This window comes from Mustela erminea, chromosome 5, assembly GCF_009829155.1.
Source record: "Mustela erminea isolate mMusErm1 chromosome 5, mMusErm1.Pri, whole genome shotgun sequence".
Lineage (NCBI taxonomy): Eukaryota > Metazoa > Chordata > Mammalia > Carnivora > Mustelidae > Mustela > Mustela erminea.
The window spans coordinates 107,681,200-107,708,873 of NC_045618.1; the positions used below are offsets into that span (position 1 = coordinate 107,681,200).

The window sequence follows — 27,674 nt, forward strand, 5'->3', positions numbered from 1 at the left end:
TATCTTTTGATTGGAGTTGTCTTGAAAATTGCTTCATTGGAGGCCTTTATTTTAAAATGCAATAAGCCTGAAATATTAAATGTAATTTGTCATGTAGCCTAGAGAAAGAATGAAGCATTTGGTACATTTTTCCTAATTGTTTCTGATTGCTGCCTGGGTAGCTCCAGCACTTCTCCATCTTCAAAATCACCTTCCAGGGCTTCAACATCTTTGACCATTACTTTTAATCAAAGGGGCTAAACATAAAATAATTTGACTATTATGTAGCAGAAATCTTAACAATACTGGCTTTCACATTTTTATTTAATTGACTTTAAAGAGAGACCCCTCAGAAACTACATTGTTAATGAATTCTGATTAAGGTGACAAATTACCTAATGTTAATACTGACAGAAATCACTGTCCCAGGAAAAGTGGTCAGTACTAAAGTCAGCGGAATTGTTTTCCAACGATAATCATGTTTCGTGAAGGCCTGCTTAACAATAAATAAAGCTCATTCCTATGTTTAAAGTGTGATTATTTAGAAAACTTATACACCTTATAAATTTGCATAAATTTCCTTCACACTCAGAGCACTATTTTCTTAAATTTCTGAATAATCTGAAGTTTTTCTTAAATATTTCTTAAATTTTCTTAAATATTTTTTAAATAATCTGAAGTTCCCATGTCCATTTATCCAAGAAGGAAGAAACCACTGTTTGAATTAATGCTTTGACAAGGAGTGAGAAAAATATTGGTCCAGTAAATAGAAATTATGAAAGCGGTACAAAGCATTGTTGAGGGTTCTCAGGTAGGGCTGCTTTTGTTTCTGAACAGAATGAGTCCTTTTCTTTGGGAGGAGGTAGTAATGGATGGATTATTAATGCTATAATTAAAGGGAGGGGAAATTAGCTTAGGGCCCTCCTTGTTCACGTTCTCATAAGGCAAATATTATTCCCCATGTGCACCAGGAAAAAAAAGGAATAAAAATTCTTCCCAGAGGAATTCGCTTCACATTCAGGTTAGTATTTTTAAGATGCACTATAGTTTTTTAAAAAAATGTTGGGGGGAAAGGAACACAGATTCAAAAAGGATATCTTTATTTATAGAGGGTAACTTTTAGGTTTTCATAGTCCAGTGTTCTAGCTATCTGGGTATATCAATGATAGAGGATCAAGCTGCACAGGGACACTGAATTGTGGAATTCAAAGTGTATGCCTCTATACTAACTGGGCCATTCTAAATAAAAATATTTTCATTCGAATTTTTCAGCAGAGAACATAACTATATGTTGGTTTTTATTACATATGTTAGGCCCTATGTTCCCTTAAAAAAAAGCTTATCTCTAAAATTTTATTATTGTTACCAAAAGAAAAAGTTATGATGGAGAAGATTCACAGGGGAAAAAATCCATAATTTTATATAAAACCACAAAAATGATCCATTGTTTCTTTTAAGTTTTTATTTAAATTCCATTTAACATACAGTGTAATATTTGTTTCAGGAGTAGAATTTAGTGATTTAACGCTTACATACCCAATGCTCATCACAAGTGCCCTCTTTAATCCCCATCACCTATTTAACCCATTCCCCCACTCAACTCCTCTGTTTCTTAACACATGGTTGCTTCCACAAGTTAATATATCTCTTTTTTGCCTGCTGCTCTTTGTTGTTAAATACATTTTCTAATTCTGAAGTCTTTTAGGAGGAAATTTTCTATGTAAAAACATGAATCCAGTACTTGGCTTGAAATTCATACACAACAGAATTTTTATTCAGTAGGATTAATAATTACTCTAATATTCGTTTCTATACATTGGTTTTCATTTAAGCTATAAGCCTAAAAAGCAACTCTGGTAAAAAAAAAAAAATTGTGTAATTACTGGAATAAGTTTTATTCAAAATGGTTGTACTTTATTTTTTTAGAGAGAGAGACAGTGGTGTGGGGAGGGGCCACAGGAGGGAGAGAGAGAGAATCTTAAGCAGGCCCCATGCCCAGCATGGAGACCAACATGGGGCTCCATCTCATAGCCCCGAGATCATGACCTGAGTTTAAATCAAGAGTTGGCTGCTCAACTGACTGAGCCACACAGGAGCCCCCCAAAATTGTTGTACTTTAAAATTATATGGCTGGGGGTGCTTGGCTGACTCAGTCAGTGGAGTGTGGGACTCTTGATCTTGGAGTTGTGAGATCAAGCCCCACACTGAGTGTAGAGATTACTTACATATAAAACCTTACAAAAAAAAATAAAATTATATTGCTAAAGACAAGCCATGTATGAAAATTTCTTCCATTAAAAAAAAGTAAATTTCCTCCATTAACATTTAGATATTGCTCATTCAATAAAATAGGATTCCCATATATTTTATGTTATATATAGCATATATACATGTCTGTATAAATAACACTAAATGCATAAAATTTACATATATACCAAAAATTAAAATTTTATATGCAACATTGCAAAGAAATTCTAATCTTGAGAATGTATATATAAGTTCAGCAAAGGCTCTCACTTAGTATAAAATGAACTCACTTCAAGGATTCCTACAGGTATATCACTGGAGTGGTCCAGATTCTAAGCAATCTCTGATTAGAACATTATAATTATAATGTTATAACATTATAATTATAAATTATAACATTATAATTTCCAACTGTAATATAACATTTAAAAATAACAGCATTTCTCTCCCTATAAAAGCATCAATACTGTAATCTTTTACTCATAGAAACTAGCAACTATATCTTCCAATCATTTTCTGGATAAAGGTACTATTATAAAAACAAAACTCCACTATGCCACCTTTCAAGTTATATAGTGGCTTGGTGGGATTTGGGGGGGCAGTGTGTAGAGATATTTTTGATTGTCAGTTTAATTTTGAGTATAATTTTATATTTGAAGATTATAAAAGTGATACAAACTTAAAAATACTTTAACAGCACAAAAGAGTAACATAAAAAGTAAAAGTTTCCCTTCCCATCAAACCCTTCTAGAGGTTAACTTCTCTCATAGTTCCTTATGTATCCTTCAAAAATAAGCATATACAAAGCATGCTCATGCATACATCTAGATTTTAACATAAGATCATGTTAGGGTCTGTGATCAAAGGAGCAGACTGATACAAAGCCTTGTATTTGGGCTCTGTTATCAGGGACTGGTCGACCATATTTAACTGGTTTCCCAGACTTGCTTTTAAGTAAGTTCCCCTGGGGGGTGAGGGGCCGGGTCAGTTTAAGTTTTACTGCATAAACAACAAAACCACTGTTTAACCGAGATGAAATCACTCTGGCTAAATAGGCCCTTACAATCATACTATAACTTTTAAGTTATACAAATAGTAAATTTTAAATTTTTTACTTAAGTTAGACATGTTTGCATAGCAATACACGCAGATATACTTTATTTACCTTATTTAACTTGTTCTCTGTTGAAGAATGTTTTCTGTTTTGCTACATTGTAAATACATCTTTGTACAAATATCATTGCATACTTGAGAAATCTGTAAAGGTGGTACATCTGTAAAGTATATTTCTAGACATGAAATTTCTCTGTCAAAGGGAACTGCAGAACCAAGCTAGTTTCAAAATGTACCTCCAATCTACTATCCCACCAACATTGGTTACTGTTGATACTGTTATTTATATTTTATGTATAAATTTTGTTGTTGATATATAGTTTATGTACAAGGTTTTTGTGTTTTTGCTACATGTGGCTTAACTTCCCTTAAATATTTATCTGTGAATAATTGCCAGTTTTCATATTTTTAAATATATTAACCCAAAGGGCGCATCCCATTGTAAGCTGTAGAAAGTCATTCTAACCAGTGTGGACTTTTTCATTCAACGGCAATAGTAGCTTGAATCTGGAGAGATTGTGAGAAGGTATTTAAACTTTCTTCTACCTTTAGACAAATTACACTATACTCCCTCTCCACCCTCCCCCTAAACACACATTCAATTACAATTTCAAACAAAAATTTTATCAGGCAACTTGTTCATTGCATTTCCTTATATATTCATTCTAAAGGAAAGTGAAGATAAGGTTCACATGATCCTAAACAGTTGGTACATTTTTAAATAAAGAAGTTAGCAGGTAAATGCCAAGAAAAGGACATCTAAAAACTTCAGCTCTAGCTTTAGAAATTAGTATTACTGAGACATATCCTTGGTAACAGTACAATAGAAGAGGTTAATTTATGTTCCAATCTTAGTGTAGGATGCTGGGAATAAAGACTATGAAATCTCATCTGCACAGTCCGCTCTTACTTATGTGTGCCAAAATAAGGGGAAATTGTTGTAATTCAGATCTATATATACCCTAATTTTTGTAAAGAGTGAAATAATGAATATACATGTAGATATTTAGAGTTTGATCTTTCAGTGAAAGTTACATTCATAAACTCTTAAAAATTTTAACATAATTTTTAAAATGAAACTCTAGCCTTTAAAATATTCCAATTTAGTGATTTTCAGTCTATCAACAATTCTACTATGCTCTTTTTAAACAAATGCCTAAAATAAGTTTCCAGTGGTGACAACTTTCTAAAATAATATTAATTAAAACACTCCTAAAATTAAAAACCTAATCTGTGAAATTATTGATAGGAAATAATAATGAAATTTAAGAACCACACAAGAAAATTAAAAGTTCTTAAATCCAAATTCTGAAAAATTCTATCCTTTTCACCCTATACTTATCAGATATTAATACAAACTTTTCAGAATTGTAATTTAAAATATATTGTATTTTACAACAAAGTTTAAAACTAGTTAATGGCAAGCTATGATTACATTATACATTGTTTATTTTATAGTCCTATTTATGAATGTTTACCTAGTATGAAATTTTTCTTTATTAAAGGAAGTTTCAATGTGAAACTTTATAACTAACAATTGGTCACTCCTTCTCTTTATGTTATTGAAGTATAGTTGATACCCAATGTTACATTAGTTTTAGCTGCACAACACACAGACTGGACAAGATTATAAATTATACTATGCTCACTGTAAGTGCAGCCACCACCTGTCACCATACTACCTTATTATAATACCACTGACTATATTCCCTATGCTGTACCTTTTGTCCCTGTGACTTACTCATTTCCTAACCGGAAGCCTGAATCTCTCGCTACCTTTCACCTATTTTGCCCATCCCCCCATTCTCCTCCACACTGGTAACCGGGAATTTGTTTTCTGTATTTATCAGTCTGTTTCTGCTTTTTGTTTGTTTGTTTGTTTGTTTTTAGATTTTCACATATAAGTGAGGTCATGTAGTATTTGTCTTTCTCTAACTTATTTCACTTACCATAATCTCCTACTCCATCTTTAATATCCGTATAACTCAATGTCACCCAACCCATATGCCTGTGAACATACTAAAATCGCTACCCACCACATCCTCATTCACATGGTCTTTATGTACATTTATATGCATATATTTTGCGGTATAAAGAAATTAGATGAATTTCAACAAGCCATGTAAAAAACTGATCCTCTCATTTGAAAGTCCCTTTTTTCTCTCCCAATGGTTTTCTTCATGTTCACTAATATCCAAACCTTGGCATTCTCTTTTAATCTCATGATTTCAAATAAAATTTTTTAAAATGTAGAATACTTCCAGGGGTGCCTGGGTGGCTTAGTTGTTAAGGCTCTACCTTTGGCTCAGGTCATAATCGCAGGATCAAGCCCCACAATGAGCTCCCTGTTCAGCGGGAAGCCTGCTTCTCCCTCTCCCACTTCCCCTGCTCCTGTTCCCTCTCTCGCTGTCTCCCTCTGTGTCAAATAAATAAAAAATTAAAAACAACAACAATAAAATGTAGAATACTTCCAGATCTCTAGGTCTTGACCTGTCTCTCAGGGTCCAATCCTATATCTGGAACTGGACATATCCCAAAAGCCCTAAAAAGACATAATGTCTCAAAGTGGATTATCTTTCTTTGCAAACCTATTTTTCCTCCTATACTTACTTTAAGGGAACCTCAAACTTTGTGGTCACACAGCTTAAAGCTTAGGCTCATCTTTTTCTTTGATCTCCTTACCCCTCTACCTATTCCCCACCCTAATACAAACCTTTACCAAATTTTAGCTTTTCTATTGCCTTGCCCTGGAAGCTCAGCTTTCAAATTCCCTGAAGCCACTTCTCGACTTTAAATCACCTTACCCTGTGCTGCAGCTGTTTTATTTTCAGAGCCCTCTGGTCAGTAGTCTGTGGGCAATGGGGCAGAGTGAGGGTTTTATAATTTTGGATTCTTTTGTTTGTTTTTTACTTTTTGGCAAGAAGAGTAACTTGAAAATGGGCATTACCATTACATAAAAACATGTATGTCATGATAATGGCTGGGTAAACATTTTCTGGGGCTAAAGAAGCAGCTCCAGATTACTGGTAATGTTTCATTTTATGTCATCAGCAGGATTAACCAAAAAAATGGATCTTGAAGACATACACACATAGGTTAAATTCCAAATCTCATTTATTTTACTCTTCTGAAGTAAAATGAGAAATGAGAGTACTGAAATGAGAATCATAAGCTACCTCCATAAGGTTAAGATTCAATAGGGTTCATATATACCTGACTTATGCTCTAAATATTTGCTAAATGAATGAATGATGGTTCCCATTCTAGAAAACCTCTTCTCCCACATCTTCATCCAGCTAACTTGTATTTTTATATCTCTGTTGCAGCCATCCTGAATTTCCTTCCCTAGAATGATTCCTATGTCCCAGTTCTGTGTTTCTATGGCTCCAGCGCCTGTTTATCACACACTCTGTAATTACTGATGTCCTTGTTAGTCTCTCATTATATTTTGGTAAATTCCTTGAGGATAAGGGTCATGTGTTATTTGACTTTGAATATGCAAGAATAGGCATGGTTCCTGGCAAACATCGTCCAGTAAATGTTGAATGAGTACTTTCTGTGTACAAGTAACCAAAGGCCTTGTATCAGAGGCTTTACTAATTTTATTCCAAATGCAAAGTAACGTACTGGAAAAAAAGAAAAATTTAACAACCAAATATCTACAGTAGGTATTACAACAACAAAAAAAGTTAATTCTGGTTGAACTATACATAATTTAGGGTGACAAAAATACAGCCTCTCTACATGAGAAAAATAGCTCATTCTCACTAAGCACTTAAGCTGTGCCTAAGTGATCTAATTATTTAATCCAATCTACCCAACCCCCTTTTTGATAAATTTTCTCTATTATTAACCCTATTCTACAAGATTTGAAAACTGAGCACCAGGAAGATTAGGTATCCCCTATATCACACAAGTAGTGAACTGTGATGTCAGGGTTTCCACAACTTAGGACTTCTGAGCCTCTCTTCTTCCACAGCCTCTACTCTTAACCACACTACACTGACTTCCTAGCAATTGCAAATGCCTCAAAGATGCTTAATGTGGTACCCAGACCTATGACAACTAAGGTTGCCTTCCCCCAAAGTATGGGAAACATTAAGAGTCCATTTCCCCCTCAGACCACTAATGGTGTCTCTGAAGACAAGTATATGTACGGCAATGAAACTGCACAGGGTTTTCTTCCACATACTTAACAATAAACTATGCTTTCCCCCTAAATAAAGTAGTATCTATCTATATATGTATATAAGCTTTGGCTTTCTTCTAATATTAACACACAAAAAGTTTCCCTATTATGGCCTGAAACCCAGATGCTTAAGAAAAAAGGCATCATTTCCAGTAAAGCCAGAAAACAAACAAACAAAAGGCCGCATTCCTAGTCTTGAGGTAAGGAGATCCAAAGAAGACAGTCCTTGAGCACGCAGGAGTCCCAAGCATGCCGAATTGCTAGAATGTCAATCACTTAGGGAAACACAAGTACCTTAATCGTGACAAATTGGCTTCGGAGTTCCCTTAGAGAGCCTCTAACTCATTTGAGACCAATTACCAATTTAATGCTCTAAGGGACCGCCTTGTGACTTCCAGCTAGCAGTCTGGAAGATGTCCACAACAGGAGGAAGATGGAAAATGGAGGCGATGGGCGTGTAACTTTAAACTAGCAAAACTGGTACTCTGGGTTCACCCTGTAAGGATTGCCGGATCTTAAATTGCCTCTGAGTATTAACAGTGTGCCGCAGCTTTTTTTTTTTTTTCCCCCAATTAGGATATGTAGACTTTGCCTTATTTTATTAATAAACAGATACCTTCTTAGTAGCATGATTCAATGATGGGACATTTTGTTTCCTTGCATTTTAAAAATCTCCTCACGGAGAAAAAGTATGAAACAAACGGCAATAGCTAGCACGTATATTCAGTTCCAAATCTTCCAAGCCGAAGCGGAGGTATGAAGTATTACTTAAAAGCATTTATTACCGTCGGGGTGCTGGGTGGTGATGGCCAAAGTGAGGATGTGGTTAATGGAACTTGCGAGACCGCGAGCGGTTGGAGTCACACTACACTCCAGTGCAGCAGTCGGAGCCCCCGCAAGCCAGAGCTCTCGAAATGGCGGCCGCACGTCAATCTGCCAGAAAGCGCTACCCGCTCCGTCAGACACGTCACGTCACCAGGGAAACGGCGCTCTTGCGTAGGGGCGCGGTCCCGGGTGAAAGGGCAGGGCTTGCTTGAGACCCTTCCCCCTCGCCTCGACGGAGGCCCGAGGCGAAGCGGGAGCGAGAGAGACTCCCACGACACCTCAGCAAAGGAGTGTGGGCCCACACCTGGAGTGAACGAAGCCCGCCTCTTCCCTACCTCCGCCTCGCCTTCCGGGTGGCTGGGGAAGTGCCCCAGGGCGAGCACTAGCTGAGGGGCGGAGCGAGCCGAGCGCCCGAACCGCCCCCGAGCGAGATCTCCGTTCCACGGCGGTGGCGCCCGCTCGAGTTGACGTTAGCTATGGAAACGCGGAGATGCCTCGGGTGCGATCGCCGTGAGCTGGTTGCCTGGCCGCTGGAGCTTCTCCGCCTCTGCGTTCGGGTCGCAGGCAGCCTCCGGGCGGGATCGCCCAACCCGGGTTTACCTGCAAAAATGCAGTTCCCGGGATTCCTTCGCGTCGCCTCTTCCCTCGGGTGACTCGAGGTACGTTCCATCTCCGACACCCACCTGGGGACTTCTTAGGCACCTTAATTTCCAAGCCTATGCAGAGGCACATTGTTCTTGCAGTTTTAATTGCCACAGATTTCTGTTCTTCAAGTGCGATTGTTGCATTTTGTACACGGAAGGTGAACCCAGCGGCTAGAGGAATCGGTCCACTAGGACTTTAATTTTCTTTCAAAAGACTGCTCTAGCTTGTTGAGTTACTGCATTTTGTTTCTAAGAGACACTTGCGGAATGGAAAACGGTCCATTGAGTCTTGATTTAGTGATGTCCTTGTTACCCCAATATAGTGTACAAGTTGCGTCCCTTAGATAGTGCTGTACTCTGACTTGACCTCCAACTAAACCGCGTTTGCCCCAACTTGGTCAATTTCTGACCCCCTGAACACGAGTAACTCTTCCCCGCATCTGCTGCCTCTCTTCACGACTCTGTCAAGGACCAGTGTTTACGTCAATGAAATCTACAACATGGGAGGTTATTTATCAGAACTGTGAATTGATTATCTACTCTTTACCAGTCATTCTCTTTTATTCAGCCATACATATGTGTGTGTGTATATATACACACACACACATATATATGTATATATATACATGTATTTAGTCAGTCATTCCTACGACTAGAGCAAAGACCATCCTTTATATTATTGAGTGTCCACTGCCACCCATGCCAAGTCTCCAGACCCTGTCACAGCATCCAGAGCCAGACTCATGACCAGATATTGCCATTTTAGTGATTTAACTGGGACACCTGGCAGCCACTTTTAAATTTCCTACTAGTTATTAACAGACAGTACATGGTTGGGGAACTTTTCTGTTTCTTTTTTCCTTTGTAAGAACTTTGTTGAGATATAATTCACATTCCATAGACTTCAGTCATTAAAAGTGGACAATTCAACACCCGAAATGAATATTACACTGTATGTTAAATAACTGGAATTTACATTAAAATTTTTTTTAATGTATTAAAGATTTTTAAAAAGTGTACATTGGTTTTTAGTATATTCACAGAATTGTGCAAGTATTATTACAGTCAATTTTAGAACATCTCATCGCCTCTTCAAAAAGCCCTGTTTCCTTTAGGAATTACTCCCTCCCATCCCAGCCTTAGGCAAACATTAACTTGTTTCTGTCTTTATAGATTTGCATGTTCTGGACATTTCATATATAGGGAAGCATACAGTATGTCGCCTTTTGTGATTGTCTTCCTCTTAGCATTCTGTTTTCAAGGTTCGTCCATGTTGTAGCGTAAGTCAGTACTTCATTCTTGTTTATAGCCTAATAATATTACATCATATGGATATACCACGTTTTATGTAATCTGTTGATGGACTTTTTGGGTGTTTTCACTTCTTGGCTATTATTTCTGCTATAAATGTTTGTGTACAAATTTTTGTGTAGACGTATGTTCTCATTTCTCTTTGGTAAATACCCAGCAATAGAATTAATAGATCATATGGTAACTCTATGGTTAGCATTTTTAGGAACTGCCAGACTCTTTTTGAAAGCAGCTACACCATTTTACCTTATAACTTGGGGGTTTGGTTTTCTCCACAATCTCACCAATACTATTTTTTTAATTTAATTTTATTTTTTCAGTGTTCCAAGATTGATTGTTCATGTACCATACGCAGTGTTCCATGCAATACATGCCCTCCTTACTACCCATCACCTGGCTCACCCATCCACACCACTTCCTCCCCTCTAAAACCCTGTCTGTTTCTCAGCGTCCACAGTCTCTCATGGTTCATCTCCCTGACCGATTTCCCCCACTTCCCTTCTCCTTTCCTTCTCCTAATGTCGTCCTTGCTATTTCTTATGTTCCACAAGTAAGTGAAACCATATGGTAATTGACTTTCTCTGCTTGACTTCTTTCACTCAGCATAATCTCCTCCAGTCCCCTCCATGTTGCTACAAAAGTTGGGTATTCATCCTTTCTGATGGCTGAATAATACTCCATTGTGTATATGGACCACATCTTCTTTATCCATTCGTCTTTCGAAGGGCATCTTGGCTCTTTGCACAGTTTGGCGATTGTGGACATTGAAATCCATGTGACTGGTTTTCAGAAATAGTACTGGTGTGGAGGTTCCTCACCAGTACTATTTTTGATAGCCAGTTAAGTGGATTTGAAGTGATAGCTTGTTTCACTTTTGATTTGCATTTCTCAAATGAGTGAGTAATGATGTGGAACATTGTCTTGTGTGATTATTGGCGATTTGTATGGTATCCTTGGAGAATGCCTACTTTAATCCTTTAAATTGGCTTATTTTTTTCACTATCAAATTGTAAGTGTTCTTTATATATTCTAGATGTAAGTCCCTTATCATATATATGATTTGCAAAAATTTTTTCCTATTTCGTGGGTTTTCATTTTCTTGATGGTGAGAACCATTCCTTCTAGACAGTTTCCCATTTGTGTTTCTTTATCTCTTACTCAGAAGTTGTATGTACCAGTGTCTTCATGCTGGCTTAGCTAACAAAAGTTTCCCATTTGACATTTTGGAGATTCCTCTCAGGCCCACTTTTCCCTGAAAACTCTTTTTCCCAAATTATCTTTCTATTTCTCTGGTCTCAAAAATGAAATTCCCTTTCATTCGTTAACGGCTTGGTATGATTTAAAAACTCAGTTAGCTACCAACTGATGTGGTGTGTTGTCACTTAATTTTACTGGTTCGCAGTTTTCTGTAAAGCAAGTTGGGTTTTTTTGGTAACCTGTGTGAATGGTACCCTTCATTCACCTGACACTTGACTTTGAAAGAAAAACTTGTTAATTGCTTTGAATTGGTAAAATGTATGCAGAGTGGGAAGGGTAGATTGGGAGAGAAGTGTCAGCAGGGCCTGCTGCACATTTGTGATACACTGATGTGACTTTTGGCTATTTTTTTTTTAAGATTTTATTTATTTATTTGACAGAGATCACAAGTAGGCAGAGAGGCAGGCAAAGAGAGAGGGGGGAAGCAGGCTTCCCATTGAGCAGAGAGGCCGATGCAGGACTCTATCCCAGGATCCTGGAATCATGACCTGAGCTGAAGGCAGGGGCCTCAACCCACTGAGCCACCCAGGAGCCCCTTGGCTATTTTCTACCATCTTATTTTCCAAAAGGAATGGAATGTTAATAATTCATATTCTAGTGTTGCACATTTGAGAAGGGTGAATTATGGAACTGATAACTCATTATTCTATCTGTAAAGCTTTTCCAATATCTATAATAAATAGATCTTTGAGCTATCTACTTACCCTTTCCATCCAGTCATAGCTTTCTCTACAAACCAGTTCCTGTGAATATACAGAATACTCTTAAATTCAAAGACCCTCCTAAAATCTTGAATTTGAATAAATACCATTTTGTAGATCAAAGGGATGTTATTGTGCTTGTTTTTTTACTTTAAGGCTCTTTAAGTGCTTGAGTTAGATTTTCCTTTTTTTGGTGTGTAGAAGAGATTGCTTACTACATAATTGATAAACTATAACATGAAATATGTTTTTCATTTTTAGTACTAAATGTCTTTCAAAGGCTTTTCAAGAATTTAGCTGTTTGTCCCTGGTATGGCATTTAGGCAAGATTCATAGAGTGTTTTCTGATTTATAGGGATAGCTATCTTTGCATCTCTAGATTCCTACTGATACCCTCAACAGTTAGCACTTGGCTTTCATAAAAGTCCACAGGTGCTTTCTTGTTAGAACTGATCTAACAGTAATAGGTCATTTTATCCAGGACAAATGAGAATTAAGTTGTGTCATAGCATACTTTTTGAGTACTAAGGTGTAAGCCATTTTGTTTCTTTTCCAGACCTGAAGGTTTTTGTTTTCCACATTAGTAAAGTTGTGATATTTAGAAAAGTAGAACTTCAGTATATTTCTTTTCAGATTTTTAAAAATACTTTTTAGGAACGTGGATGAGGATATTCTATATATTACTGACAAGTTTGTGTAGGCATTTTTTAAATAAGCAGGAATTACTTTTTCTTGAGAAGTTAATTTTGTTTAATAATTTTATGGTATTTATAAACTTTGTATATTGTTTATTCTCTTGATAATGAAAATTAAAACAATTGCAGTTATTTTTACCAATAATAATTATTTGAGAGGGAAATGATCTCTATCCCACTGGATTATAAACTTCTTTAGATCAGAGGGCAGCCTGTTACCATAATCTAGTACATCGTAGGTATTCAAAAGTTTAAATGTGTGGAAAGTACTGAATTTTCATTTAGCTATTTCTCTATGAAAGGAAAGTTAACACGTTTGTCTATATTAACAAATGTCCGTATGAACTCTTTACTCCTCAGTGTTTCAAGAGCAAGTTAACATAGGGGGAGAAAAAAAGATTATAACATATGTCAGAGTTAATATCCTTCAAATTTAAAAAGTTCTTTCAAATTAATAAGAGAAGTGAACACTTTAAAAGAAAAAGAGGTGGGGCACTTGGGTGGCTCAGTGGATTAAGCCTCTGCCTTGGGTTCAGGTCATGGTCTCAGGGTCCTTGGATGGAGCCCCACATTGGGCTCTCTGCTCAGCGGGGAGCCTGCTTCCCTCCACCGCCCCCCGCCGTCTCTCTGCCTGCCTCTGTCCCTACTTGTGCTCTCTCTCTGTCAAATGAATAAATAAAATCTTTAAAAAAAAAAGAGAGGCAAAGGGCGTGAAAAGGCAATTTACAAAGAAATTAAATGACGTTTGTCTGCAGTACACACATACACATGTAGTGAATATTCTCAGAAAGATAAACCATGTTACTGAAATAATAATAGGATTCTATAAAAAGGAATATCTAGGGGTTAAAGATGTACTCTTAGGAATTGAAAATATGAGAGCAAAGATTAAATAAAATTTGACAAATAGGATAGAGCAAGTTTTTTGAAGGTATAATAAAAATACAGTTGAGGTACGGTTGCAGAAGTGCCCAGTAAGTAAGTGTGGATTCATTGTCACCTCACACCTGTTAAGATGGCTACTAGAAAAAGAAAAGGGAAAGAAAAATAACAGATGTTGGCAAGGATGTGGAAAAATTAGAACCTGTGTAAAATGTTAGTAGGATGAAAAGTGGTGTGTTTGCTATGGAGAACAGTGTGGAAGGTCCTCAAAAAATTAAAAAATAGAGCTACCATATGATCCAGCAATCCCACTTAAGAGAATTTATCTGAAAGAATTGAAATCAGAATCTTGAAGAAATATTTGCCCTCCTGTGTTCACTGCAGCATTATTCACCATAGCCGAAAATCAGAAATAACCCACTATCAACAGATGAATGGATAAAGAAAATGTGTTATATACATACAATGAAAAATTATTTAGCCCTGGAAGGGAAGGAAATCCTGCCATTTGTGATCACATAGATAAGCCTTGAAGACATTATGGTAAATGAAATAAACCAGTCAGAATAAGACAAATACTGCGTGGTTCTTCTTATATGAGTTATCTAAAATTGTCAGACTTACAGAAACAGAGTAGACTGAAGGTTGTCAGGAGCTTGGGGGAGGAAGAAACAGGAAGAAGACTTGCTATATAAAGTTTTAGTTTTACAATGAATAAGTTCTAGAGATCTGTACAATGTTGTGTTGCTACTTAACAATACTGTATTATACACTTAAAATGTTAAGAGGGTAAATCTCATGTTAAGTGTTCTTATAAAAAAAAATCTGAATCCAATATAACAGAAAAAGGAAGTGTAGGTTCAATGAATGAAATTGACCAATCCATAAAAACAATGTGATAGGTTAAAAACAAGTAAATTTCACTAAATAAAAATCAGATGATTGGCTAAAACTTATGTTTTTAGAAATTCTGTTTGCTAAACTAAGAAAAATATAAATTTATTATAATCTCCCCAAACTGCTACTTTGTTATCTTTTTGCTTGTTTGTTTGTTTGTTTGTTTGTTTTAAGGGATTTTTCACATTGATATCTTGCCTGATTCCTGCATTAAAGTTGAAAAATAAAAATCCCCCCCCCCCAGCACATTGCCAAATTGATCTGTTTCTCGCCTTTCTGGATAATGCATAAGAAACATGGCTCAAATTCCAAACAAAGCAGCGTTTCTATGGCTACTTTGTTGGCCCACTTTCAGAGTAGCATATGAAGAAAGCATATGGCCAAAATCAATGTTTTGATGCCATCTTTATCCCGTAACCTCTCTTTTCACGACACTTTTTTTCCCCTAAGTCTTGAGACATTTTTTATTTTAACATGTTGGAGGCAGCAACCATAAAAATGCATCAGTCTGGGAATTGTCTCTGAGAATATATGCCAAAATCTCATTCAGGAACTAAGTTTTAATTATTCTGATTTTTCTTTCCATTCTACTAATCCAGATTAGGATTTAGAAGGTTTTTCTGTATAAATGTTAAGTGCTGCTTCCTATGAAGAAAATATTTTTTAAATATTCCAGGATCTGTAATTAAATTAAAAATCACACAGTACCAGTTTATCATAATTTTTAAAATTTAATTTAATTTTTTTTCAGTGTTCCAAGATTCATTGTTTATGCACCACACACAGTGCTCCATGCAATACGTGCCCTCCTTAATACCCACCACCAGACTCACCCAACTCCCTACCCCTCTCTCCTCCAAAATGTTCAGTTTGTTTCTCAGAGTTCACAGTCTCTCATGGTTTATCTCCCCCTCTGATTTCCACGAGCTGCTTCTCCTTTCCTTTTCCTAGTGTCCTCTGTATTATTCCTTATGCTCCAAAAGTAAGTGAAACCATATGATAATTGACTCTTCTCTGCTTGACTTACTTCACTCACCATAATTTTTGCTTTAATGAATTTCTAGTACTTGTTGTGCCACAATTCCTTTTTATCCTTAAAATAATAGAAAGAAAATACCCATACTAGAAATAAGCATACTTGCAACTTGTCAAATTTCCAACTTCCGCTTTAAACAACAGTGTTTAATGTTTTCTTTTAATCATCTTACTTAAGCTCTGCCATTAATGTATTATATTCCTGTACATACCAAGGTATTTTCCTACATGTTATGGAGAGTCGGAAGTGTCTCAAGATTTGGTCTCTGCCCACAAATAACTTATTGGTAGAGAAAAGACATACATAATTAAAAAATAACACGTAAAGAGGTAAACAAGACAAGAAATGCCCTATGTTGATACATGTTACAAGATAAGTAGTATGAACAAGCAATGTTTGATATGCAGAGAGAAGAGAGTGTTCTGGGAAATTTTCAGAAAGGATTAGATTCAATCTTTAAAGTTGACCAAGAATACCAATTAGGGAAAGGAAGAATGGACATCCTAGACCAAGGAAAAGGCATGAGCAGAAGCACCCAGAAGGAAAAGGGCAGGATGTGTTTGTAGGGTATAGGGCTGAGAATTTTAGAGGTTATGTGGTCACTTGAAGAGGTATCAAAATGTTCTATGTAAAATACACAAGCACACCCTACCTACCATGTATGCTCTCTAGAACTTTTCACACTACACAAACTATACATAACCATGGATTATGTATACACCTAAGTGTGTATATTGTTTTTTAAAAATATGCAAATGAGATCATCCATGTGTTTATTTTACTTTTCAGCATTTCATGGCATCGATCTGTTTCCACATCAATAATGGATCTTCAGAATATCTCACTGGAATATAATCACAGAGTATTCTGTCGAATGAGTAAGAGCTTAAACTAAGCTCTACCAAAGATTCCGAAGTACATGCAGCTAGATAATCTGGTTTATAAGGTGTCTTCAGTTTCTGTCTTCCTTTCCCAGTGAGCCATCTCACCTTGTTCCTGATTGCTTCAATGGAACAAGAGGGACCAGCTTTTACCTAACTCTCCGGGAAAATTCCAGGCATATCCGGTCTCTTTTAAAAGCCTAGGACAGACATCCAAGTTCCTTTTCCTTTCTGATAGCAACTTCTGTAGATAATTGAAATCAAAATATTTGTGCCTGCTCACAGGACTATGCCCTTACTTACCCTTTGGCTTCTATAGAACAACCCTATCAGAATAGGGGAGTACATTGAGCCTGACATCAGGACAGGAGTTAAGCTCATTCAGAGGGGGGAAGCAGTCTTTTCATTCCTTGAGATTGAACCATCAATGACTAAGGTTCCATTTGGCCCTGCAGTTCTGTTATTTTGTGAGTACTTGTAGGGCTGCCATGTAAGTAAAAAAGCCATGACTTATTCTGTGTAGAATTAAGACCAATGGCCAGAATATAAAAAAATGGTGAGTGTTTTCAACTAAAGAACTTCCTAACAGTATAACAAAAGGTTCTCTAAAGTAGTAATAATTTTTAAAAATATTTTATTTATTTATTTGACAGACAGAGATCACAGGCAGAGAGGCAGGCGGGGTGGGGGGGGCAGCGGGCGCGGGGGAGCAGGCTCCCTGCTGAGCAGAGAGCCTGATGCTGGGCTCAATCCCAGAACCCTGGGATCATGACCTAAACTGAAGGCAGAGGCTTTAATCCACTGATCTACCCAGGTACCCCTAAAGTAGTAATTCTTTATTGTGACCCCTAAACTTTTCATGATGCCTGAAAGCTCTCTCTAGGACTGATACTGGTTGGGTAGAACTGACTCTTAGGAATACTGTTTTAAACCGAAGAAAGAACAGGGAAGGCAGGCAGGCAGGCGGGCTATCTTAAGATGGCTTTAAATCTGTGCATGTGTGGTAAAATACATATAATGTTTACTGTCTTAACCATTTTTAAGCATATAGTTCAGTGGTATTAACTACATTACCCTGTAGTAAAGTCATCACCACCATTCATCCCTGTGACTCTTCACATCTTGTGAAACTTGTGCCCATTAAACAGTAACTCCCATTCTCTTTCCTTATCCCGTGGCAACCGCCATTCAACTTCCTATGATTTTGACAAGTCTAAGTACCTTGTCTTAGTGAGATTATGGACTATTTATCTTATTGTGACTGACTTATTTTGTTTAGCATAGGCCCTTAAGGTTCATCCATGCTATAGCATGTGGCAGGATTTCCTTCATTTTTAAGGTTGAAAAAATATCCCTTGTATGTATATACTACATTTTATTTGTCCATACATCCTTTGGTGGACACTTGGGTTGCTTCCACGTTTTAGTTATTGTGAATAATGTTGCTATGAACACGAGTAACAAATATTTCTTTGATACCCTGCTTTCAGTTCTTTGGGGTATATATCCAGAAATCAACAACCTGGATCATATAGTAATCCAATTTTTAAGTTTTTAGGAGCCACTGTACTGTTTTCTGCAACACTTAAACCATTTGATATTTCCACCAATAGTGCACAAGGGTTCTAGTTTTCCACATCTTTACCAATACATGTTGTTTTCTGTTTTTCTGATAGTAGCCATCTAAATAGCTGTGAAGTAGTATTTTGTTGTAGTTTTGATTTACATTTCTCTAATGATTAGTAGTATTGAGCATCTTTTCATGCATTTATTGCCATTTGTGTATCTTCTTTGGAGAAATGTCTATTCAAGTCCTTTGCCAATTTTTGAATTTGTTTGTTTGTTTTGTTGTTGAGTCTTAGGAGTTATCTATATATTATGGATAGCTATCTCTTATCAGATGGATATATGATATGCAGATACTTTCTCCCATTCTGTGAGTTGCCTGTTCACTCTATTGATAATGTCTTTGATGCACATAATTTTTAAATTTTCATGAAGTTTAATTTGTCTATTTTCCTTTTGTTAACCTGTACCTTTGGTGTCATATCCAAGAAGTCATTGCCAAATCCAGTATTGGAAGCTTTTGTCCTATGTTTTCCTTTAAAAGCTTTATTGCTTTAGGTCTTACAGTTAGGTCCATTTTGAGTTAATTTTTGTGTGCGATGTTAAGGGTCTAATTTCATTCTTTTGCTTATGGATACTTAGTTTTCCTGACACCATTGAATGGTCTTGGTACTCTTATCAAATATTTTACCATATATATGAGTATTTATTTCTGGGTTCTCTATTCTATTTCATTGAGCTCTGGGTCTGACTTTATGAAGTTAGCTTTAAACTTAATTTTTCTTTTCCAGCCCAGAATGTGATCCCTGAGTAATACATTGCTAGCTATCTTGTGTCAGGCAACTGTTTTTCAGAATATGCTACTAAGTGTATCCCAGGAAAAGGAAAAGTCAAAGAGAAGAGAATCTGTTATTTGATACTTAGATTTTTAAAAAAATATTTTATTTTTTTTTAAGTAATCTGTATACCCAAAGTGGGGCTCAAACTCATGACCCTGAGATCAAGAATACATGCTCTACCAACTGAGCCAGCCCGGCACCCCGAAACTTAGAATTTTGTGGCCCTGAAATGGAAATAATCTAGACTATAGCATATACAGATCCTATTATTGTTTCATGTTTTCCTAGTTTGGGTGGGTTTTAGAAACTGATAACAGAGAAAGTAAAAATTGAGTCAGAAGGTAGTTTGCTTATGGTAACATAGCTAATAATAAGCATTTAGTCAGACACCTGGAGTCCTTCGATTTCCAGTTTGTTGTTCTTTCTACTGCATATTGAACTGCCAGTGACTTTTTATAGAAATGTTAGTATTTTAACAGGATTTGACTTTTTAAATTCTCAGAAAATCCCAAGTTTACTGTAATTGCTAAATGATATGACTAATAGTATTTCTATTTTTTTTTTCCACTTCTATTTTCAGTCCAATTCAAGGGAATTACAGAGAATATCTTCATTTTATAGAGCAGGGTTTGGCCAACTATGGCTCACAGGTTGAGTCTGGTCCACAGGTATACTTAAAAGTAACATAAAGCTTTACTGGAACACAACCATTCCTGTTCATTTATTTATTTATTATCTATGGCTTCTTTTCTGCTACAACAGTAGAATTGAGTCATTGTAGTTGAGATATGGTCCACAAAGCCTAAAATATTTACTCTTCAGCCCTTAGAGAAAAATTTTGCTGGCTCTTAAAATAGAGGGAAAGTTTAAAAACAAACATCTAAAACTCTTAGGGAAACAATTAGTTAAAACCACTGGCAGATTTAATTTGAGAGCCCTGGTTTTTTGAACTTATCTTTGACTTTGAAATCTAAAAATGTTCCTTTAAGATCTAATCCCAAATGTTAAGTTCTAGATAAATTAATAATTAATACGATTCTTTTTCAAGTAAAAAACAACTTCACAACTATTTGTTTGGTGCCATGTGTGTGTCAGGCAATGGGAAGGAGCTAGAGATGTGAAGTTCTAAATCCTGCCCTTGAATGAATTAAGGAGATAAAAATGGAAATGTGGGGTTCCCCCTCATCTTTTAAGTATGACATTATCAAGTAGTGCCTTTTTTCTTTTTCTTAGAGACTGCTGTATTACAGAAGAGGATGTGACTTTCAGAATAATCCTGAATGAGAAGGATGAGTCCAGATGTGCCTCTACTGAATGATTACAAACAGGACTTCTTTCTGAAGCGCTTTCCGCAGACTGTTCTTGGAGGCCCTCGGTTCAAATTAGGCTATTGCGCCCCTCCTTACATATATGTTAATCAAACTGTCCTTTTTCTGATGCCATGGGTTTGGGGTGGATTAGGAACACTCTTGTATCAGTTGGGCATTTTGGAAGACTATTACACAGCAGCTCTTTCAGGTGGACTAATGCTTTTTGCTGCAATTATCATCCAGTTCATAAGTTTGTATGCCAGAAACAAATCGGTGACAGTAGAAAGAATGCTAACCACAGATATCTTAGCAGAGGAAGATGAACATGACTTTACAAGTTGTGCTGGCACTGAAACTATCAAATTTCTAATTCCTGGCAAGAAATATATAGCCAATACAGTTCTTCATTCTTTTCTTGCTGGGTTAATGTGTGGTCTTGGAACATGGTATCTGCTCCCAAACAGAATATCCCTGCTGTATGGCAGTACAGGAGGTACTGTTCTGCTGTTTGTCTTTGGATGGATGACATTATGTATAGGAGAATATTCGTTAATTGTAAACACAGCTGCAGAGACTGCGACTTTCCAAACCCAGGATACTTACGAAATCACTCCTCTTATGAGACCTCTTTATATTTTTTTGTTTGTTTCTGTAGATCTTGCACACAGGTAATAAGCTGTCAGATACTTTATAACTTGCTTTTTTGTTGTTGTTTTTAAAGATTTTATTTATTTATTTGACAGAGACACAGTGAGAAAGGGAACAAAAGCAGGGGAAGTAGGAGAGGGAGAAGCAGGCTTCCTGCAGAGCAAGGAGCCCAATGCAGGGCTTGATCCCAGGACCCTGGGATCATGAAATGAGCTGAAGGCAGACACTTAACAAATGAGCCACCCAGGAGCCCCTACTCGCTTTGTTTTTAAGCATACACAGTATGAGCCCATCATTAGTATTAAAAAAAATGAACCTATGAATTGAAAGTCATCAAGACCAAACCACTGGATGATAGGTTTTTCTGATGATTAATCTCTTAGGAGTAATCTCTGTTAAACATTGATACCAAAGCAGTAATTAAACCTTACTGAAAAGTAAAAAGAAAACCCTTTATAAGGTAAGATAAATAAACAGAATTTTAGTTCGTGTTTCACTTTCAATAACAAGCTATGAATCTATATCATAGCCTGGCTGAGACCTATGAAAAGAGATGGAACTTTCCTATGAGGGTCTAGTGAAGAATTTAAAATTTATATACATATATATTATGTACAGATTGAGTGAATTTAAGATGAATAAGTTTTTTTTTAAAGATTTTATTTATTTATTTGACAGAGATTACAAGTAGGCGGAGAGGCAGGGAGAGAGAGGAGGAAGCAGGCTCCCCACTGAGCAGAGAGCCCATCAAGGGGCTCGATCCCAGAACCCTGGGATCATGACCTGAACTGAAGGCAGAGGCTATAACCCACTGAGTCACCCAGGCGCCCCAACATTTCTAATTTGTTGTAGTAACTATGTAGAAGGGATGTTGATTTTTTTTTTATTTGCTATAGTAGAGAAATAGAACACAGAGTTGTTAAACAAAATTGTTTACAAATGTTTACAAATTGTTGAATAACCCCCTTTGCTTACCTTTTCTAAATCTGACTTTTATTTCTGTTTCTGTAGATTGCAGCTTTCTCTTTCACAGGTTCCTGTCTGGGCAGAAATGTATAGACATGTAAAGAACTGAATTTTATGTCCCCCTCAAATTCATATGTTAAAGCCCTTACCTCAGTGGTGTTTGGAGATAGGATCTTTGGGAGGTAATTAGGAAAATAAGGGTGGGGCCCTGATCGGATGGGATTAGTACTCTTTCAAGATGAAACGCAAGAGAGCTTGATCTCTCTCCCTCTCCACTGTATGAGGATACAGTGAGGAGGCTGCTGTCTGAAAACCAGGAAGAGAGTTCTCAGCAGAATCTGACCATGCTGGCAATGCTAATCTTGGACTTCCAGCCTCCACTGGTATTTTATTATGACAGCCCAAGCTGATTAAGACAGATTTTGATAGAAAGAGGTGGGTTGCTTCTGTAACAGATACCTAAAAATGTGGAAGTGGCTTTGAAATTGGGTAATTGATAGAGGCTGGAAGACTTTTGAGGTGCGTGCTTGAAATATGTACTTACAGCCATTTCTGGTGAGGTCTTAGAAATGAGAACCTGTTATTGGAAACTACAGGAGAGGTGATTCTTATTATTAAGTGGCACAAAACTTGGCCGAGCCACTTTCTAATGTTTTGTGAAAAGTAGAACTTGAGAGTGATGTAATCGGATGTAGAGGTGAGGAGATTGCTAAGCAACTGGTTGAAAGAAGAGTTTGGTTCCTCCTGACTGCATATATGAAAGGAGAGATGAATTGAAGAAGGAATTGATAAGCAAAAATGAACCAGAACTTGAACGTTTGGAAAATTTTGCAAAAAACATGAGAAAGCATGTTCTGAAGTGAGCACCAAGGGTGAGACTGGACTACCACTAAATTAAGAGTTTATGGGGTTATATGAACAAAATACTGTCAGTTTCAACAGAAACTGAAAAAGGACCTTTCCTCTGAAAAGGGTCAGAGACCAGATGAAATAAACTAAGGCTGTTAGACTTCTTAGATTTGACAGGTGTTTAAGAAGAGGAAAAAATGACCCCAAAAATGATTCAGAGATTGTCAGGGCTACTTTCTTGGTTTCAGCAAACTAAAAGCTGGAGGCTTTGGGGCTGGTACTGCCCTGCAGAGACTTGGGGGGTAGGAACCCCACCTGGAGCTGTTTGACGCCTGGAAGACAGAATATGAAATGAAAGAAGATTCTTTCCCCACCTTGGGATCTAATGGAATTTGCCTTGCTAGGTTTTGGACTTCTTTGGAGGATGTCACCCCTTCCTTCTTTCCTGCTTCTCCCTTTGGGAATAAGAATGTCCATTCTGGGGCTGTCATGCCATTTTATTTTGGAAGCACATAAATTATCTGATTTCACAGGTTCACAGGTAGAGAGGGATTTTGGCTTAGGTTGGGGTGTACCGTGAGTCTCAACCTGTGTCTGATTTAGATGGTAGACAAACTTTGGACTTTACAGTTGATGCTGGAATTTTTTAAGACTGTTGGGATGGGATGCATATATTTTTCACGTAAGAAGAATATGAATTTGGGAGACTGGGGTGGAATATTAAGGAGTAAATGTATGTGCCCCCTCAAAATTCATATGTTGAAGCCCTAACCCCCAATGTGATAGATTTGGAGATGGGGGTCTTTGAAAGGTAGTTGGGTCATCAGGGTGGTCCTATTCTAATGGGATTGGTATCATTATAAGAAGAGAGACCAGAGAGCTTGATATCTTTCTCTCCACCATGTAAGGATGCACTGACAAGTTGGCTATCTGGGAGCCTTGAGGAGTGTTCTCACCAGAACCCAACAGTGGTGGCAGTTTGATCTTCCTCCCTCTAGAACTATGAGAAATAAACTTCTATTGTTTAAGCCACCTGGTCTGTGGTATTTTGTTATGGCAGCCTAAAATAAGATAAGACATTTAAAAAATAGTTAACCAGTTTTTGTACTGAAACTGAACTATTCTTAGGGGACTATTTGCCATTCCCTAAATCTTAATCTCTTCTAGTTGTGCTACATTTATGGACCAGAGGACACTATAATATCCTTGTTGTTCTTCATCTAATCACATATGTAAGGGGAGAATTAGTTTATGGGAAATCCATTTATAATGGGTTTGTTAGTTATTAGCCATAAAATATACTACAGTTAAATACTTGGTTTTGAAAAGTTGGCAGTAAATTTGAGTTTCAGTGTGTATATACACATTCATCCCCTTCTTATAAACAAAGTTTATAAGATTATTTTAAGAATTTAGGTTCTTGAGTTACTGTCTCACTGTGCTATTTTTGAGATCAGAAATTATATACTTGCCTATAGTACATCTTTGCATTTAAAATGATGTCCTGAGTTCTTTAATTTTTTAAAAAATCTATTAATTCATAATTTGGTTACCTTGACCTTCTGCATTACTTATTTCTAAATGAAAGAGCGTAAATTTTTTTTACTGATTCTAGTAGGATTTAATATACAGTTTTAATGTTTGCAGTTCGATCATTACAAAGAGGTTTATTTTCAACTTAAAGAAGACAAAAGCCTGCCCAAATCTATTTTTATAGAAAAAGATGACATGTTTATGCAGAACAATTACCTCCCACTTGACTTACAATGTACCACATGTAGGCTAATTGAATTTAAATTAAAAAAAAGAAATTTGGTCAACAAAATAATCAAGATGATCTTTATATAGTAGCTATGATACTGCAAGTTAATAATGTATGAAATGTGTACACTGTACAAATTTGGACAGTTGTCAAATATATCAAATTGTGTCTTAATTTTATTTCAGAGAATGTAAGTTGAAGAGACAAGCCTCACAGTATAATAATATTTTCTCTTTCCCCATTCTTTATTTTACCCAGTACACTTGTATATTAACAATTTTAAATAACTTTTTCTGTGCTTTTTTATTAAGGACAAGTGTTAAACCCATAGTTCTTAGTTCATAGACTCTCAGGAATTGTTTCATTGAATGATGCGTATTTATGTTATCTTAGTCACTATAATCATCTTTTTCTGGGCATGTGGATCTTAGTGAGTATATAGAATTTGAAATATTTTTATGGTTGTTAGATTCAAACAAAGTTTTTTTCTTGAGGACTTAGATATTTTGCTCTAGAAAATTCATGTTACATATCAGAAATATAATTTAAAAATATTTTCCATATAAAAGACTAAATCACAGTAATCATATTATATAGTAAGAGTCATACAGGAAAATGATCATAATGTTTGGTTGCCTAAATTACATATGCTTGTATTTGTGTATGATACTCTTGTATATAAATAGATTTTCTATGTCATTGCTTAAGAACAAAAAGATTTGGGGAGGTTAAATCAAATTTGGGTAAAATATTTCCTGAATATATATTATTTTTACACAAAACATACTATCCTTGATGTATTAGAAAGAGAAATGTTAACAGTCTTTAAGAAGAAAAATAACTACAGATCTGCATGTTTTCCTTGACCTTCCTGCAGTTTATTGTGTGTGGTTTGATTTTCCTTTTTGGTACTTGAGTATTTTCTTCCCAGAATGAAATATATTTTAAAAGTACATTACAGAAAGTATTTTCCTCTAATTTAGCATCACATTGTTAACCTTGTATTCATTAATTCTCTGCTTATAAAAATTTGAAGGACATACATTATGAGACAGAGTGCATTAGCTGACATAGTCCTGATATCTGTGTGAACAAAACACAATATGTCATTATTATAGCCATAGTTGCTATACATTTGCTTCTGGGCTATTAACATACACTTAAGTGGGTGATTATTACAGAAGGTGTCTTCTCCTTGACTTTGATTCCTAGCAGCTCGGGTATTCAAGTATAATTATGCTATAAGTTTTGAGATTTAGTTTTCTTTTTTGCAAGTTATCTTTAGAACATTGTAAGTATTAGGACATTATTGGTTTCCAGGCAAAGTGTTTGGTCAGCTTTATTCCAAAAATACTAGTAATATATTGATAGTGCTTATTCTTCTATGCTTTAAGTTTTTATTAAATTATATAAACCATATAATATTATATTTGGGTAACTGGTAAATGCTATGCCAGGAACCAATTTTTCCACTTTATAGAGCCATCTCTAACTTATGAGATTTTATTTTACAAGTTTGTATTCTCAAATCCATACCACTATTTGTATAAAATGAAAACAATATTATAAATGCTAGTTAAGTTCCCAGGCTAACCCACAGAGATACATTCATGACCTAATGTTGCTGACTTCTGATATTAATTATACTGACCTTAAACTTCTGATATTAATTATACTGACCTTAAATTAAGTTATGGGGGTGAGGATGGAGTAGGACAACAAGAGGCATACTCTTTGCTAGCTACTAATGGTTAAGAACATCAATAAGGTTTGGCCTTTCCAGAGTTATAATTTTAAATTAGAAAATTTTAAACTCTGGAGAATCATTGGTAGAATTTCAGGCAATGTAGTTTAGATAATTAGGGATGAAATATTTTTATTCTGGTCTCAGTTCAGTTTCACAAATCCCTAAATTCAATTTTATTCAGTAAATTGGTTTTAATTACTTCTTCCTTCTTTCCGCATTTGAATCCACATATTTTCTAAGTGCTAATCTCATACACAATTGAGTAGGGATAGTTGCTGATAAGGGGGAAGGACTATGGTCACAATTTATAAATGCTGCTCTTTTGCAATTTGGGACTAGGATCTTTTTGTAAATGTTCCTTTGTCTCAGGGACTGGGTTGCATGTGTTGTTTTTCCTGGGAAGATTCTCTTCTGTATATTATTTGGTATGATTTAAATGTTTCCTTTTTCTTACAGGTTTTTGGTAAATATACCAGCTCTAGAACAAGTGAATCAGATTTTACACATCTTATTTATATTTTTACCCTTTCTGTGGGCACTAGGGACTCTGCCCCCACCTGACTCACTTTTCTTATGGGCGATGGAGCAGGTTTTAGAGTTTGGCCTTGGAGGCTCATCTATGTCAACACACCTCCGGTAATTATTTTAAATATTAAAGTTCTATGTAATTTATTCTTAAAGTGCAATCTTTCTTTTCGAGCAAATCTTTTTTTTTTTTTTTCTCTGCAGGTTGTTAATAATGTTCATCATTTCTGCTGGAACAGCTGTAACATCGTATTTCATTCCCAGCACTGTTGGTGTGGTTCTTTTCATGACTGCACTTGGGTTCTTACTGAGTCTTAACCTAAGTGACATGTGTCTTGTCTTCAAACACAGTGTGACTAGACACAGAGTTGGAACCAAATCTAAGGCTTTACCCAGTGGTTCAGAAAAACAGTTTACTTGGAAGGAGTGCCTTTTCTACATCATCATATTAGTCTTGGCTCTCATAGAAACTAGTCTGCTGCATCATTTTGCTGGTTTCTCACAGATTTCCAAAAACAGTCCTCAGGCTGTTGTTGGCTATGTTTTGATGATATTGCTTATAATACTGTGGATACTTAGAGAAATTCAAAGTGTTTGTATCTTTGGAATTTTCCGAAACCCTTTCTATCCAAAGGATGTGCAAACTGTGACTTTATTCTTAGAAAAGCGAACAAGGCTTGTGAAGATTGGTGTTGTCAGACGGATTTTGCTAAATCTAGGTAGGAAGATAAAGGCTACTAACTTTGTGTTATATCTAGGAAGTATACAAAAATATGGAATGCCCATGTTTTTGCAATATGCTACA

The 27,674-nt window shown here is 36.2% G+C and overlaps 1 protein-coding gene and 1 long non-coding RNA gene across 4 annotated transcripts in view; one reads left to right on the top strand and one right to left on the bottom strand.

The window, feature by feature from the left end:
• LOC116591465 overlaps positions 1–8,538 on the bottom strand; it is a 56,994-nt gene extending 48,456 nt beyond the window's left edge. The window contains exon 1 of the long non-coding RNA XR_004286016.1: positions 8,314–8,538. This is a non-coding gene — a long non-coding RNA (uncharacterized LOC116591465). The remainder of the gene's footprint in view (positions 1–8,313) is intronic.
• Positions 8,524–27,674, top strand: part of PCNX4 (pecanex 4) — a 41,036-nt gene continuing 21,885 nt past the window's right edge. The window contains exons 1-4 of one of the 3 annotated variants that reach the window (XM_032344369.1): positions 8,524–9,012; positions 20,296–21,040; positions 26,801–26,980; positions 27,074–27,588. In XM_032344369.1, the coding sequence (XP_032200260.1) occupies positions 20,343–21,040; positions 26,801–26,980; positions 27,074–27,588 (1,393 nt within the window). In that variant the 5' untranslated portion in view covers positions 8,524–9,012; positions 20,296–20,342. Of the gene's footprint in view, positions 9,013–20,295; positions 21,041–21,169; positions 21,481–26,800; positions 26,981–27,073; positions 27,589–27,674 lie in introns of those variants that run through there. The other 2 variants (XM_032344370.1, XM_032344371.1) reach the window with 2 other exon arrangements.